We start from the raw sequence: 16,249 nt of genomic DNA on the forward strand, positions 1-16,249 counted from the left end.
AGACTTTCCTTCAGCTTTCGGCAGCCGTCGGAGCTCCGCAGGTCTAGACCTTTTATGAATGCCTCCATCGCCCACTCATCTAGTACATCAATAGTAGCATCCTCTCTTTCTAGAACCGGATCACAAATTCTCGCAGTAGTTCGAACTCGCCCTGCGTAATTCTGAATTTGTCCGCATTTCTGGCTTGAACCTTCCTTGCTCTGGCATGGGCCTTAATGAACGAGTCTTCAAGCATCTCAAAAGAGTCAATTGAATGCTCGGGTAAAAGAGAACACTGTGTCAGTGCCCCTTTTGTGAGGGTTTCACCAAACTTCTTCAGCAAGATCGACTCGATCTCATGTTGAGCCAAATCGTTCCCTTTCATAGCCTTGGTGTAGGTTGTGATGTGCTCTTGCAGATCCAAAGTCCCATCGTATTTTCGTATGCCCGACATCTTGAGCCTCTTCGAAATTAACTATGGTGTTGCGCTCTGCTTAAACGGCAATTGTATGTATTTTTTTGAATCTGGGCCTTTCAGAACTAGTGGTGCGACCGGAATCTAATCCATTTGAGTGTGAAACTCCTTCGCATTTTGATCCACTCATTCGTTCATTTCCCTTATAAACTTCATGAGCTCAGTATTTAAGGGATCATTCCCATTGTTGTTCCTAGATCCGCTACCGGTCCCTTCGGAACCGTCAAAATCGACTTCACCCCTTAGGCTGTTATTATCGACTCTCTGAGCCGTTTGATTTGTAAGAACGATGGGAGGAATCATGCCCCTTCCGTTTGCATTACTGGAGGCGTATGACAATGCTTGTTTTAACTCCATCATTACCGATCCTGCCTTGAGAAGTGATTCATGATTGCCTTCTATTGTTCTCTTAAGATTTTTACCGTTTCCATGACATGTTCCTACTCCGCATCATTGGGAGTTGGCTCCAGCACATGTCGAGGGTACTGCCCTTCACACTCCGGGGTTGTTTCGTCACCTTCGTTACGGGTACCGTTGATTACGTCATTATGTTTGAGGCAAATCTTCGCGTTCCTCAATATAGTGCGTGATGTTGACATCATTAGCTGCCATATTTTGTTCTTACTAAAGAAAGAATCAAAACAAGTTAGTAATAAACGAATGAATCAAAGCAATTACGTAGATGTTTATGCCCCATGGCGGGCGTCAAACTATTTACTCGTAAAATAGTACAGTTGAATTTGTTACATAATTAATAAACAAGAGAATTAATTTGATCCAAAAAAATAATAAAGAGATAAGATTAATATTAAGATTAGCAACCAAAATTGAAAAAGATGACAAGTCTGGCTCCGAACACAGTATCTCCGAAAGCAATAGTGAAAGTAACGATAAAGTGCAAATAAAGTTGTTAAATTGAGAGCAAAAGTAACGAAATAAAGCTTTTGTATGCATAAAGTCTCATCCCTATATAATGGTTGCAGAGCCTGCTATTTATATATTTACTTAGGGAAACATGATCCTAGGATCAAGCTCCTCTTAAATGATAAAAAAAGAGTCATTGATTAACATGTAACGGCAGGTCATGAATGTAAATATTCTCTGCAACGGTCGCTCATTTAATGTTACTGAATATTCCCTCGTTGAATGCTATCGGATGCCAAACCCTTGATCTTCTTCCATCTGTTACGCTCCCTTCGGGATTTCTCCGGTATTGATTACATTCGTTGTATCCAGTATTAGTTGTTACCTGACTTGCCTTTTGCCTATCTTCGGTTCCATGTGTCATGTTACCATTCGACCATCTGTTATAGACCAATTTTACCCCATACAACCGTGAATACTACAAAAAAACTGAAATTTGCTATGAATTCCGTCGCTAATCTGTTATTAAATTGCTCAAAGCTAACATAACTTTTTAATAATTTATCGCTAATCTATCACTAAATAGGATTAGCGATGAATTTTGCTGTTAATTAACTATAGACTTTGTCCATTTCTAATTCCTATTTTTTATAACAATGTGTTTAAGAGGTTGGATAGTGCAATATTACTATTTATTTTTTGAATTCTGTAGTTTAAATTATAAATGAACTAGTATATAAACTAATCTGTAATCGATATGTACGTCAAATCATACTAATTCACCATGATTAAGTAAAAAAATTAAGGTGAAAATGTATATTCATTAACTATAATTTTAGTGATAAGATTGTATACGAAAACATATGTCATATATTTATTGGGTTGGTGAAAAATCGGGTGCGCTACATCTTTTACGGATTGAACAATAGGATCTAAACTAGTTTCTAAATACGTGCGTTGCACGTGTATCCCCATACTAATTTTACATAACTTGTAAACCAAAAATATATAACATAAAACTTACAATAAAGCAATGGTCTTTTAATGTTAAAGTAGAAACAATTTATTAAACTACAATACAATATTGGAACACAAGTGCACAAAAGTTATAATGATACTCGTTCAAATAATATTATTTGTGATACATAAAGATTATTTGTATTATAAGTTCTTTCAAAATCAATAAAATATATGCCATGAATATCTTTTTCACTTAAACAACTATTTCCTCTGAACTTAGAAGATAAACCCTCTGAACATAGGATTTGAGAAAATATCGCTCCTCGGGGATGTGATACACAATCTATCCTAACGCAAGGGCCAGTGACTGATTCGTCTTATTGCTTATAGCGTTAAATTTCTTTCCTTTTTTCCCCATATATGCTAATTTGTTTAATTCTTTTGAGTATTTTTGTCACTAAAATACCAGAAAAATTATTAAAATTTGGACCACTTTATATCAATAATCTTTTTCCTCTTTGGATTTTCTTACTTTCTTTCCCTATATATACATACAACGGTAGCCTTTAGAATGAGTATGGTATAGCTCCTTTGTATTCTACAAAGAGATATATAGTCTTTACATTCAGTTTCCAATCCTTTTCACGTAAACCAAAAAATGGAGAACCAAAAGCAACGCCAAGCTGCTTACTTGAGGAGAAGCCTCTTTGATCAGGTCATATTATTACATTATTTGTTTGCTGAAATTTATCCGAATGATTTAACTTATATACATTAACAATATATTTTAGCCGTTATATTAAGTAAATTACTCAATTTTTTTTGAATTATCTTATTAGACATATTATAAATAATGTCTTGTTGTTTTACGTAATTTAACATGAATTTTATGGTTCTTTCATGTATATGTTTTCTTTAATTGAATGAACGTACGTTGATTCTCAACAATACCTCAATGGGTACACGCAAGAAATTAGCTAATTTAGTAGCTTTTTGATAAATTTCTCGTGGAGTCAAACTCTCGTCAGTACGAGTCAAAGGAATAAACCCCGGCCTTGGATGTCCATATAAAGAACATGAGGAGCATAAATACCCTCTTTAACGTCTATTCTAACAGAACATATCTATAAAATTGAAGGAATATGCAATGATTTTACCGAGGAAATCCCAAGGATATGGTATTAAATAATTATCTATTGTGGGTGTACAAAAGATGTTCGTTGAGTTTAAGTTTTATCATATACAAATCAAAAATTATTTACTATAAAATTAGGTAAATTTGGAAGTCAAAAGAGGGCGTGTAAGCTTTTTGTAGCCAACCAACTAATTATACTGAACGTATAATTAAAAATATTTTACACTGTTAGTGAATAAAATTTAAAATTATTTTTGTTTATTATAATTAAGGGTGTATAACTTTGGTTAACTCTTACTACTTGTGCAGGGATACATTGATGACCAATTTATTCATCTTGAAGAATTGCAAGATGATGCAAACCCTAACTTTGTTGAAGAAGTTGTCAATCTATTTTACACAGATTCAGCCAGATTGATTCGCAATATTGAACTTGCACTGTAAGAAGTTTATATATATATATATATATATATATATATATGATTATCATAAAATAATGAAATTCTACTTTGAAATGCAGCATTCTTTTTATATACAGAAAAGGGTTTAAAATGCCCTTAAACTATTGGAAAAGATTTAAAAATACCTTTCATCCACCTATTGGACTAAAAATACCCCTCCATCCATCTTTTTGATTCACTTATGCCTTTTGACTGTTAGATCAATATTGATTTAAAAATAATTATTATCTAAATTCTACGTGGCAACTTCTTATTGGTCGAAATTAAAACATCTAACCTATTAGGTCAATGTTTTATATATCAAAATACGTAGAGAAATGCTAAATCTGGTACTGAAAATCACAATAGGCTTCCATATGTATAGAATTGGCATATATGTATAGGCATGTCAGCCTATGTTGCGTGGACTTTCAAAAATACTGTCGTACCCGTGCGAATCCTTCAATAATACATTATTTTTTAAGGATCCGGCATGCACCCGATAGAATTTCTGAAGAGTCCGAACGACATTAGATGTCAGCATCCTAGAAAACGAGTTTTCTACATGATTTACAATATTTTATGTTGGAAAATATGTACAAATGTATATGTATAATACTATAATTAGTCATTGGCCAAATATTTATTTAATTATTTCATTTGTTCCAAACAGGGAAAATGGACCTTATGATTTTACTAGACTGGATAATATGATGTACCAATTCAAGGGTAGCAGCTCAAGGTATGTGTTCAAGCTCGCAACAAACTGACACAATTTCATTTTCAGTCGGTTTCAAAACTATTGATATTTTTACTAAATTCGAAATAAATGATATTACACTTCTAATAATGTTATGACATATTTAAGATCATAATTTTTATTAAGCTTTGTGTCGATGCAAGTTACGTAATGTAAATTGAAACAATAATTATTTTTGCATTTACGTGATATGAGTTCAATTTCAATTATTATTATTATTATTATTATTATTATTATTATTATTATTATTATTATTATTATTATTATTATTATTATTATTATTAACAAAAAGATAGAAAAGTTTAATGAATCTATTTGTGTCCACAATCGGGCCTTTCTTTGAATATAGTCAAGCTATAAAAGCCTGTGAATAATGATCAATCAATTATTGGGTAGCGTTGAAGAACTAATTTATCTTTCTCATATTCCATTTAGACTTTCTTATCATTTGCATGATTCTCAAATCCCATATTTCTTCAAATTTAGAAGCTTCATATTCCCCCAATATTTTAATTATTTTATAATAAAAATAGTAATTTACCAAAAAGGAAACTAACTGACTATATTCTTCTTCTTTTCTCGCAGAATAGTTACTTTTCCACTTAGAATCATTTAGAATATCCTTATCGTTAGCAACCAAAAGAAAAGTGTAATTCTTTTCCTTGATTCCTAGACAAAATATATAATTATAGTGGAGAATCTAATCATCTGGGAGTTCGTATCATGATTTTTTCTAGGATTATGTATGCTTCGTTTTCATGCATATTTCCATACTTTTTCATTGAGAAATTCTTTTTAGGATCAAGCGCTTACCATCGTGCCAAAAATTATAGTTGATGGCAAGGGCACAACTTTAATTCTTAAGTAAACCTACCAAGTACCGCCATTGTTCAACCATGACTTCGACCGGGGCATTCAAGCCCCTCGAGAGCCTTGCCATAGGCAGGATGTTGGCATTACCCAACAATCCCTTTCCTAACACCTGCCTCATGCTGCATGTTGCTCTTCGAAGTCGAACTCATGATCTTGGCTTTGATACCACTTTTTAAGATTAAGTGGTTATCATCGTGCCAAAAGCTATATATGATAACAAGAGCGCAACTTTATTTCTTAATTAAGCCCACCAAGCAAGCGCCATGTTCGACCATGACTCTGACTCAGGCCACTTAAGCCCCCTCGTGAGCTTGCCATAGGCAGGATGTTAGCGTTACCCAACAATTTTCCCTTTCTCAAAATCGTTATTAAAATATTGTCCTAGTTTTATTTTTGGCATAGTTTTTAAGCATTTATCTTTTATTTATTGAAGAATGAATATTTACATAATCGATCAGTGCAATTTAATTTGTTGAAAAAGCTACTTCCTTATTTTGAATGTTACTAGTTCCACTAATTATGACTTTTTTAATGTGACTTGATAATGTGAAAAAAAGTTGTACTATTATTATATAAAAGTAATCAAGTTAAAATCCCATTTGTACATTTACCTAAGCTTAAATATCTTGAACTATAAAACTAACAATACCTTTAATTAGTATATGTGTATTTCTTTTTCCTAGTTAGTTTATTTGGAAACAGCCTCTCTACCTTAGGATAAGGGTAAGATCTGCGTATACACTACCCTCCCCAAATCTCACTAAGTGAGATTATACTGGGTTGTTGTTGTGTATTTCTTTTCCAAAATGAAGTATAATATATAACATTAGAAATTTTGTTTGCAGCATTGGTGCTAGAAGAGTAAAAAGACAATGTTGTCAGTTCCAGGAATACTGTAATGCCAAAAATATAGAAGGGTAAAAATGTCTTTGCCTCCTCCTCCTTCTACTTCTAGTTTCTTCATTAAGATTTATGTTGTTGGGACTTTCCAATATTGTTATCGTATTTGTGTCGGATCCTCCAAAAATGCACTATTTTAGAGGGTTCGACGCATAGTACACGACAATATTTTGAAAAGTCCGAACAACATAGACCAAGACAATGAATATTTCAAAATGAGCAATTTTCATTCAAGTTGAAGTTAGTTATATATTCTAGTAAAAAAGGACAGTCCAGTGCACTAAGCTCCCGCTATGCGCGTGGAATGGGAAAGAGCCGGATCGCAAGGGTTTATTGTATGCAGTCTTACCTTGCATTTTTGCAAAAGGCTATTTTCACCGCTCCAACCCGTGACCTCCTGGTCACATGACAGCAACTTTACCAATTAGGCCCCTTCATATAAATTCTAGTATTATTATTAATGGACCAAATTGCAGGTGCAAAAACACATTCCAAGGAGTGAAGCAAGAGTATAATACTCTAAAGACTAAGCTTGAGGCTTATTTTCAGGTATATCTCTCTAGTCTTTAAATAATTTTGCGCACACCTTAATTAAGAAAGATATTTAATAGTTTTAATTATAAGAATAATATTTATCGAAACTACTATTTTGTCTCTCTTTAAAAGATCTTACTTAATTAATATTCCACTACTAGAAGGTGGATTCGGAAAAAAGGTGATAAATGCTTCTTATTTTCTAAAACGACAAATATTTAAGACAAATTCAATTTGTCATAAAGAAAAATAACATAGACCGAAGATAGTATTTCCTTTATTTTCATTTATTTTCACGACCGAATAAAGAAAAAAAGGACAGTCATGTGCATAAGGCATCCCGCGTTCACGCACGGTTCGGAAAAGAGTCGTATCTAGTGGCGATGCTAGAAATTTACCCAAGAATATTCAAATTTGAAAGAAGTGAAAAAAAAATCACGACAAAGGGCGTTCAATATGCGTTATATATCTCTAAAATATAATATTTTATCTATATATACACTGCAATTTTTGGATAAAGGGTGGTCAACTGACCACCTTTATGACCATGCCACAGGCCATACCCCAAAGGGTGTGATATAGACAGTCTACCCTAATACTAGCATTAATGGCTGTTTTTACAGCTCGAACTCGTGATTTATAGGTCACACCAAGACAACTTTACCGTTGCTCCAAGACTCAACCAATTAATGAATTTAGTAATAATTTGCCTTTACTGTCTTAAAATCTTGGATCTCTCTCTATATACATATACCATATTTATGGCTCCTAATTTTATTTTTTTTACCATTTTAAATCTAGATGGCAAGAGAAGGTTCCCATTATGTTTGATGTCGAAAGCAGCATCAGATTCAAGCAGCTGATATATCCAAAATCCAAATATATATAAGGATATATATTGCTCCATAGAAATGATATATAGAATCTTCTTATCATGAAATAATATACCAATCATGGCACTGAAAAAATGTCAGCCATTCTGTTGTATAAAATCTGTCACTACTTATTAATGCAAAGTTCGTATTTTCAATACTAAAGTTCTTATATGTGTATGTAAATACATTTTTGCTGGCAACAGATATGTATTCTACTTATATAGAAAAGCGCACAAGCTGCTCTCCGTCGACATCTCTGTTTGCCGACGGAGGGCAATTTCGTATTTGTAGTGCCCTATATTAGGTAAAATTCCTGTTGTGTCCTTACACTAATTGATTTGTGTTGTTTAGGAAAGACTACTTAGGTAATTTCGCAATCCACTGTCACCGCTTAATTTTGCTCTGCTTTATCATAATACCATAATTTTGCTCTGCTTCACCATCTTGCTTTCTACAAAATTCGCCCATCTTCTCCTTCTTACTCGCTGTTGCGACCAAAAACACTCACGCAAGTGCACGTGATCGTCAAGTAATAGAGTAATGAGTAGAGTATCGTTCCCACGAAGACTTATAATTAACCGTTGACTAATTCAAACTCAATTAATTTGTCTATCCAAGAGGTTTTTTACAAAATAGAGATGTAATTGTTTTATTACCTAAACTACCAAGCAATAATCTAACTAGAGCAATTAACCAAACAAATAACAATTTCGAGTAACAAACAGTAGGAGAGGATATTCCAAGGTCGCAGGCTAGTTAACAATCGTGTTATGTTCTTGGCTTAAAATGACTAATCGATTTATCTGGATTGTTGATTGACAGGGTTAATGTTACTCATAAGAATCTGTCGAGTTCTTACTCGCCTATTCAAGTTAACTCAATGCCTATATGTCTATGGAATTAAGATTAACAAGAATGCATTTACAATTCCTGTATTTCAACCAAGCAAGGCAATTGGGTATATGTCTATCCCAATTGCTAATCCGTTCCCCGAGGCCCGGGTTCAAGAACTTGCTCTATTTAATTCTATATGCAATCTAAGGTTCCCACTTTCGAGTTCAACTAAAGATTCGTAGATAGTATTTCACTGTTAGATACTCAGCAAAATAATTAAAAGCAGAATTAAATAAATAACCCAATATGATAAACCAACTTTGTCAAATTAAACTTCAAACAACAACATTCATGTTTCACCCATGACCCTAGAACAATGGGTTTTAGCCACTCATACTAGTGTTCATCACAAATAGGTTCAATTTCATCACAAATAGCAAAAACCAAGAGAAGAAAAGAAGAACTTGATGGTCAAATCTCCTCCTTGCCTCTTGCCTCTCTATTTCTTGCACTAGACTCTGAAAACCTTCCTCCTCAGTCCCCAGGCTATCAAGCAATATAAGTGCTTTCTCTAGAGAATCGTCTAGATATACACTCGAATCATGAATCTACTCATCAGCCTCAACAACAGATATCATTGAGAGCTCCTCATAGTGGCGGGGAAGTTGTATTGCTTTGTAGACATTAAAAACTGCTTCCTCGTCATCTACCCTCAAAATCATCTTTCCCTCTCTCACTTTGATAATTGCATCACCAGTAGCTAAGAGAGGTCGCCCCAATATGATTGGAACCAATTCATCAGCCTCATAATCGAGGATAATGAAATCAGCAGGGAAGATGAATTTCCCAATCTGCAGCAACACATCTTCAATCACCCATTCAAGGTGTGCTATCGATTTATCAGCCAGCTGCTACATCACAATAGTGGGCCTTGGAGCTTCCAGGACCAATTGCTTGAACAAAGATAAGGGCATCAGATTTATGCTCGCCCCCAAATCGCAAAGAGCACGACCCACATCAATATTACCAATGTGCACAGGAATCGTGAAGCTGCCAAGATCTTTAAGCTTTTGAGGGAGCTTATTTTGGACCCTTGAAGTGCACTCCTCAGTAAGTGTCACTGTCTCAAATTCAGTTAATCTTCTCTTGTGAGCCACTATATCTTTTATGTACTTAGCATACTATGGAATTTCACGAAGCACATCAACAAGTGGGATATTCAATTGAACCTAGCTCAACATAGAGAGAAATTTTCTGAACATGCGATCATCATTCTTTTTCTGCAATCTCTGGGGGAAAGGTGGTGGTGGCCTTGGGGCCTCCACTGGATCTGGGATTTCAGCAACATTCTTTGGCTCGTGAATCACTTTAGGGATCAACTCTCCCTCAGGTATGGGCTTGTCTTTATTTTTCTTTGGCACTTCCTCTAGCTCCCTCCCGTTTCTAAGTGTAACTGCATTCACTTGAGGGTTCTTTTCTATAACACTGGGGAGAGCGCCTGCAGGTCTAGTTTTTTGATTTGTTGATAACTGCCCCATTTGCCTTTCAAGATTTCTGAAGTCGATCCTGAGTTGCTGATTGTCAATCAACAACTTCTTTAGCAAATCATTAGTACTTTCTTCCATTTGTTGGGGTGGTCTCTGAAGCTGATTGAAACTCCCTTGGGGTCTATGCTGATTCTGATTCTGCTGATTTCCACCCCATGAGAAGTTCGGATGATTCCTCCAATTTGGATTGTAAGAATTCCCGTATTGTGCATGCTGATTCGGTGGACCTCTGTTCTGTTGCCCACATAATAGATGGATTCTAGATTCGTGGAGCACATATCACTCATATGGCTGTCGCCACAGAGTTTGCAGTAACTAGTCATTTGTTGTACATGTTGCATTGTATGTGGCTGCTGCATTGTCATCCTAGTCATCTGATTGGCCAGCTTTGCAATATCGGCTCTCATGGATGACACTTCATCGAGCTCAAGTAACCCAGCTGATTTTTGCTTAACTGCCTTTCGTGAATCACCCTCACCTTGCCAGTTATTATCATTAGCAGTGAAGTTATTCAGCAAGATTTGGATTTCATTGTACGGTCTGGCCATGCAACTACCCCCACAAGCTGAATAAAGATTTATTTTTGAAGCATCATCTAACCCATCTACAAAAGTGTGATCCAATACCTCGTCCATCAGGCAAGGATGAGGACAGTCTCTGAGCATCTTCTTATACCTTTCCCATGCTTGACGAAGTGTCTCGCTAGCTCGTTGTTCGAACCCAAGAATTTGACTCCTCAATATCTTTGTTTTATTAGTAGGGAAAAACTTGATTAAGAATTTCCTTGCCAGATCATCCCAAGTGCAGACTGAATTCGCTGGCTCCTTATTCAACCACTCCTTAGCTTCCCCGATCAGTGAAAAAGGAAAAAGTGTCAGCCTGACATTGTCCTTGGAAATGTTCGGATAATTGTAAGTGTCCGTAATTTCCAAGAAATTCTGAATGTGCCTCTGCGGGTCTTCATGAGGTAAGCCCACAAATAGCCATGTGGATTGGATCAGCTGCACCATGTATTGTTTTAGATCAAAGTGCCTAGTGATATCAGGCTTCACAATAGCCTGAGTCATATTAGCCAGACTGGGCATTGCGATTTCGATCACCGCGCATTCCTCATTACCTGCCATCTCAATTGGTTGTGATTGAACTACGATGTCCAACTCTCTTTCAATTCTACTTCTAGCATCTACCTCCCTCCTCAATCTGTGAAATGTTCGTTCAATTTCGGGATCAAGAGGAAGGAGATTGTTTGCGCTTCTACTTCTTCGCATTCAAGAAAACAAAACCTATATTAGCACAAACAAAGTGAACTGAAAATTAAAACTTGAATAAATAAATAATAAAAGTTCAACTCAGTCAAGTAGCTAATTTCTAAGTCCCCGGCAACGGCGTCAAAAACTTGTTGCGACCAAAAACACTCACGCAAGTGCACTTGATCGTCAAGTAATAGAGTAGTGAGTAGAGTATCGTTCCCAGGAAGACTTATGATTAACTGTTGACTAATTCAAACTCAATTAATTTGTCTATCCAAGAGGTTTTTTACAAAATAGAGATGTAATTGTTTTATTACCTAAACTACCAAGCAATAATCTAACTAGAGCAATTAACCAAACAAATAACAATTTCGAGTAACAAACAGTAGGAGAGGATATTCCAGGGTCACAGGCTAGTTAACTATCGTGTTATGTTCTTGGCTTAAAATGACTAATCAATTTATCTGGATTGTTGATTGACAAGGTTAATGTTACTCATAAGAATCTGTCGAGTTCTAACTCGCCTATTCAAGTTAACTCAATGCCTATATGTCTATGAAATTAAGATTAACAAGAATGCATTTACAATTCCCGTATTTCCACCAAGCAAGGCAATTGGGTATATGTCTATCCCAATTGCTAATCCGTTCCCCGAGGCCCAGGTTCAAGAACTTGCTCTATTTAATTCTATATGTAATCTAAGGTTCTCACTTTCGAGTTCAACTAAAGGTTCGTAGATAGTATTTCACTGTTAGCTACTCAGCAAAATAATTAAAAGCAGAATTAAATAAACAACCCAATATGATAAACCAACTTTGTCAAATTAAACTTCAAACAACAACATTCATGTTTCACCAATGACACTAGAACAATGGGTTTTAGCCACTCATACTAGTGTTCATCACAAATAGCAAAAACTAAGAGAAGAAAAGAAGAAATTGATGGTCAAATCTCCTCCTTGCCTCTTGACTCTCTATTTTTTGCACTAGGCTCTGAAAACCTTCCTCCTCAGTCCCCAGGCTATCAAGCAATATAAGTTCTTTCTCTAGAGAATCGTCTAGATATACACTCGGATCATGAATCTGCTCATCAGCCTCAACAACAGATATCATTGAGAGCTCCTCATAGTGGCGGGGAAGTTGGATTACTTTGTAGACATTAAAAACTGCTTCCTCGTCATCTACCCTCAAAATCATCTTTCCCTCTCTCACTTTGATAATTGCACCACCAGTAGCTAAGAGAGGTCGCCCCAATATGATTGGAACCAGTTTATCAGCCTCATAATCGAGGATAATGAAATCAGCATGGAAGATGAATTTCACAATCTGCAGCAACACATCTTCAATCACCCCTTCAGGGTGTGCTATTGATCTATCAGCCAACTGCTACATCACAGTAGTGGTCCTTGGAGCTCCCAGGCCCAATTGCTTGAACAAAGATAGGGGCATCAGATTTATGCTCGCCCCCAAATCGCAAAGAGCACGACCCACATCAATATTACCAATGTGCACAGGAATCGTGAAGCTGCCAGGATCTTTAAGCTTTTGAGGGAGCTTATTTTGGACCCTTGAAGTGCACTCATCAGTAAGTGCCACTGTCTCAAATTCAGTTAATCTTCTCTTGTGAGCCACTATATCTTTTATGTACTTAGCATACTATGGAATTTCACGAAGCACATCAACAAGTGGGATATTCAATTGAACCTGGCTCAACATAGAGAGAAATTTTCTGAACATGCGATCATCATTCTTTTTCTGCAATCTCTGGGGGAAAGGTGGTGGTGGCCTTGGGGACTCCACTGGCTCTGGGATTTCAGCAGCATTCTTTGGCTCGTGAATAACTTTAGGGATCAACTCTCCCTCAGGTATGGGCTTGTCTTTCTTTTTCTTTGGCACTTACTCTAGCTCCCTCCCGTTCTAAGTGTAACTGCATTCACTTGAGGGTTCTTTTCTGTATCACTGGGGAGAGCGCCTGCGGGTCTAGTGTTTTGATTTGTTGCTAACTGCCCCATTTGCCTTTCAAGATTTCTGAAGTCGATCCTGAGTTGCTGATTGTCAATCAACAACTTCTTTAGCAAATCATTGGTACTTTCTTCCATTTGTTGGGGTGGTCTCTGAGGCTGATTGAAACTCCCTTGGGGTCTATGCTGATTCTGATTCTGCTGATTTCCACCTATGAGAAGTTGGGAAGATTCCTCCAATTTGGATTGTAAGAATTCCCGTGTTGTGCATGCTGATTCGGTGGACCTCTGTTCTGTTGCCCACATTATAGATGGATTCTGGATTCGTGGGGCACATATCACTCATATGACTGTCGCCACAGAGTTCGCAGCAAATAGTCATTTGTTGTACATGTTGCATTGTATGTGGCTGCTGCATTGTTATCCTAGTCATCTGATTGGCCAGCTTTGTAATATCGGCTCTCATGGATGACACTTCATCGAGCTCAAGTAACCCAGCTGATTTTTGCTTAACTGGCTTTCGTGAATCACCCTCACCTTGCCAGTTATTATCATTAGCAGTGAAGTTATTCAGCAAGATTTGGATTTCATTGTACGGTCTGGCCATGCAACTACCCCCACAAGCTGAATAAAGATTCCTCTTTGAAGCATCATCTAACCCATCTACAAAAGTGTGACCCAATACCTCGTCCATCTGGCAATGTTGAGGACAGTCTCTGAGCATCTTCTAGTACCTTTCCCATGCTTGACGAAGTGTCTCGCCAGCTCGTTGTTCGAACCCAAGAATTTGACTCCTCAATATCTTTGTTTTCTTAGTGGTGAAAAATTTGATTAAGAATTTCCTTGCTAGATCATCCCAAGTGCAGACTGAATTCGCTGGCTCCTTATTCAACCACTCCTTAGCTTCCCCGATCAGTGAAAAGGGGAAAAGTGTCAGCCTGACATAGTCCTTGGAAATGTTCGGATAATTGTAAGTGTCCGTAATTTCCAAGAAATTCTGAATGTGCCTGTGCGGGTCTTAATGAGGTAAGCCCACAAATAGCCATGTGGATTGGATCAGCTGCACCATGTATTGTTTTAGATCAAAGTGCCTAGTGATATCAGGCTTCACAATAGCCTGAGTCATACTAGCCAGACTGGGCATTGCGGTTTCGATCACCGCGCGTTCCTCATTACCTGCCATCTCAATTGGCTGTGGTTGAACTACGATATCCAACTCTCTTTCAATTCTAGTTCTAGTGTCTACCTCTCTTCTCAATCTGTGAAGTGTTCGTTCAATTTCGGGATCAAGAGGAAGGAGATTGTTTGTGCTTCTACTTCTTCGCATTCAAGAAAAAAAACCTGTATTAGCACAAACAAAGTGAACTGAAAATTAAAACTTGAATAAATAAATAATAAAAGCTCAACTCATTCAAGTATCTAATTTCTAAGTCCCCGGCAACGGCGCCAAAAACTTGTTGCGACCAAAAACACTCACGCAAGTGCACGTGATCGTCAAGTAAGAGAGTAATGAGTAGAGTATCGTTCCCACGAAGACTTATAATTAACAGTTGACTAACTCAAACTCAATTAATTTGTCTATCCAAGAGGTTTTTTACAAAATAGAGATGTAATTGTTTTATTACCTAAACTACCAAGCAATAATCTAACTAGAGCAATTAACCAAACAAATAACAATTTCGAGTAACAAACAGTAGGAGAGGATATTCCAAGGTCACATGCTAGTTAACAATCGTGTTATGTTCTTGGCTTAAAATGACTAATCGATTTATCTGGATTGTTGATTGACAGGGTTAATGTTACTCATAAGAATCTGTCGAGTTCTTACTCGCCTATTCGAGTTAACTCAATGCCTATATGTCTATGGAATTAAGATTAACAAGAATGCATTTACAATTCCTGTATTTCCACCAAGCAATGCAATTGGGTATATGTCTATCCCAATTGCTAATCCGTTCCCCGAGGCCCGGGTTCAAGAACTTGCTCTATTTAATTCTATATGCAATCTAAGGTTCCCACTTTCGAGTTCAACTAAAGATTCGTAGATAGTATTTCACTGTTAGCTACTCAGCAAAATAATTAAAAGCAGAATTAAATAAACAACCCAATATGATAAACCAACTTTGTCAAATTAAACTTCAAACAACAACATTCATGTTTCACCCATGACCCTAGAACAATGGGTTTTAGCTACTCATACTAGTGTTTATCACAAATAGGTTCAATTTCATCACAAATAGCAAAAACCAAGAGAAGAAAAGAAGAACTTGATGGTCAAATCTCCTCCTTGCCTCTTGCCTCTCTATTTCTTGCACTAGACTCTGAAAACCTTCCTCCTCAGTCCCCAGGCTATCAAGCAATATAAGTGCTTTCTCTAAAGAATCGTCTAGATATACACTCAGATCATGAATCTGCTCATCAGCCTCAACAACAGATATCATTGAGAGCTCCTCATAGTGGCGGGGAAGTTGGATTGCTTTGTAGACATTAAAAACTGCTTCCTCGTCATCTACCCTCAAAATCATCTTTCCCTCTCTCACTTTGATAATTGCACCACCAGTAGCTAAGAGAGGTCGCCCCAATATGATTGGAACCAGTTCATCAGCCTCATAATCGAGGATATTGAAATCAGCAGGGAAGATGAATTTCCCAATCTGCAGCAACACATCTTCAATCACCCCTTCAGGGTGTGCTATCGATCTATCAGCCAGCTGCTACATCACAGTAGTGGTCCTTGGAGCTCCCAGGCCCAATTGCTTGAACAAAGATAGGGGCATCAGATTTATGCTCTCCCCCAAATCGCAAAGAGCACTTCCCACATCAATATTACCAATGCGCACAGGAATGGTGAAGCTGCCAGGAT

The 16,249-nt window shown here is 36.8% G+C and overlaps 2 protein-coding genes across 2 annotated transcripts; one reads left to right on the forward strand and one right to left on the reverse strand.

The window, feature by feature from the left end:
- Nucleotides 1-2,867: 2,867 nt before the first annotated feature.
- Nucleotides 2,868-7,910, forward strand: LOC104247931 (histidine-containing phosphotransfer protein 4-like). The gene is made up of 6 exons (XM_009804091.2): nt 2,868-2,993; nt 3,723-3,853; nt 4,527-4,595; nt 6,332-6,403; nt 6,863-6,935; nt 7,722-7,910. The coding sequence occupies exons 1-6, from the start codon at nt 2,937-2,939 to the stop codon at nt 7,749-7,751; spliced, it is 432 nt and encodes a 143-aa protein (XP_009802393.1). The 5' UTR covers nt 2,868-2,936; the 3' UTR covers nt 7,752-7,910.
- A 1,327-nt stretch (nt 7,911-9,237) lies between these two features.
- Nucleotides 9,238-11,444, reverse strand: LOC138876935 (uncharacterized). The gene is made up of 4 exons (XM_070156195.1): nt 10,509-11,444; nt 9,955-10,410; nt 9,646-9,810; nt 9,238-9,540 (listed from the first exon to the last, which is right to left on the reverse strand). Exons 1-4 carry the CDS (start codon nt 11,442-11,444, stop codon nt 9,238-9,240), a joined length of 1,860 nt encoding a protein of 619 aa, XP_070012296.1.
- Nucleotides 11,445-16,249: the final 4,805 nt, after the last annotated feature.

The sequence above is a fragment of the Nicotiana sylvestris genome, chromosome 9 (genome assembly GCF_000393655.2).
Source record: "Nicotiana sylvestris chromosome 9, ASM39365v2, whole genome shotgun sequence".
Classification (NCBI taxonomy): Eukaryota; Viridiplantae; Streptophyta; class Magnoliopsida; order Solanales; family Solanaceae; genus Nicotiana; species Nicotiana sylvestris.

What these genes read in the sequence shown, in the direction of transcription:
- LOC104247931 (XM_009804091.2), top strand. Translation starts at nt 2,937, where the DNA reads ATGGAGAACCAAAAGCAACGCCAAGCTGCTTACTTGAGGAGAAGCCTC. An exon ending in CGCAATATTGAACTTGCACT is followed by an intron (nt 3,854 to 4,526) that starts GTAAGAAGTTTA and finishes TGTTCCAAACAG; the next exon opens with GGAAAATGGACCTTATGATT. An exon ending in AATGCCAAAAATATAGAAGG is followed by an intron (nt 6,404 to 6,862) that starts GTAAAAATGTCT and finishes ACCAAATTGCAG; the next exon opens with GTGCAAAAACACATTCCAAG.
- LOC138876935 (XM_070156195.1), bottom strand. Translation starts at nt 11,444, where the DNA reads ATGCGAAGAAGTAGAAGCGCAAACAATCTCCTTCCTCTTGATCCCGAA. An exon ending in TTGCTGAAATCCCAGATCCA is followed by an intron (nt 9,811 to 9,954) that starts GTGGAGGCCCCA and finishes GAAATTCCATAG; the next exon opens with TATGCTAAGTACATAAAAGA. An exon ending in TGCACATTGGTAATATTGAT is followed by an intron (nt 9,541 to 9,645) that starts GTGGGTCGTGCT and finishes ATTGTGATGTAG; the next exon opens with CAGCTGGCTGATAAATCGAT.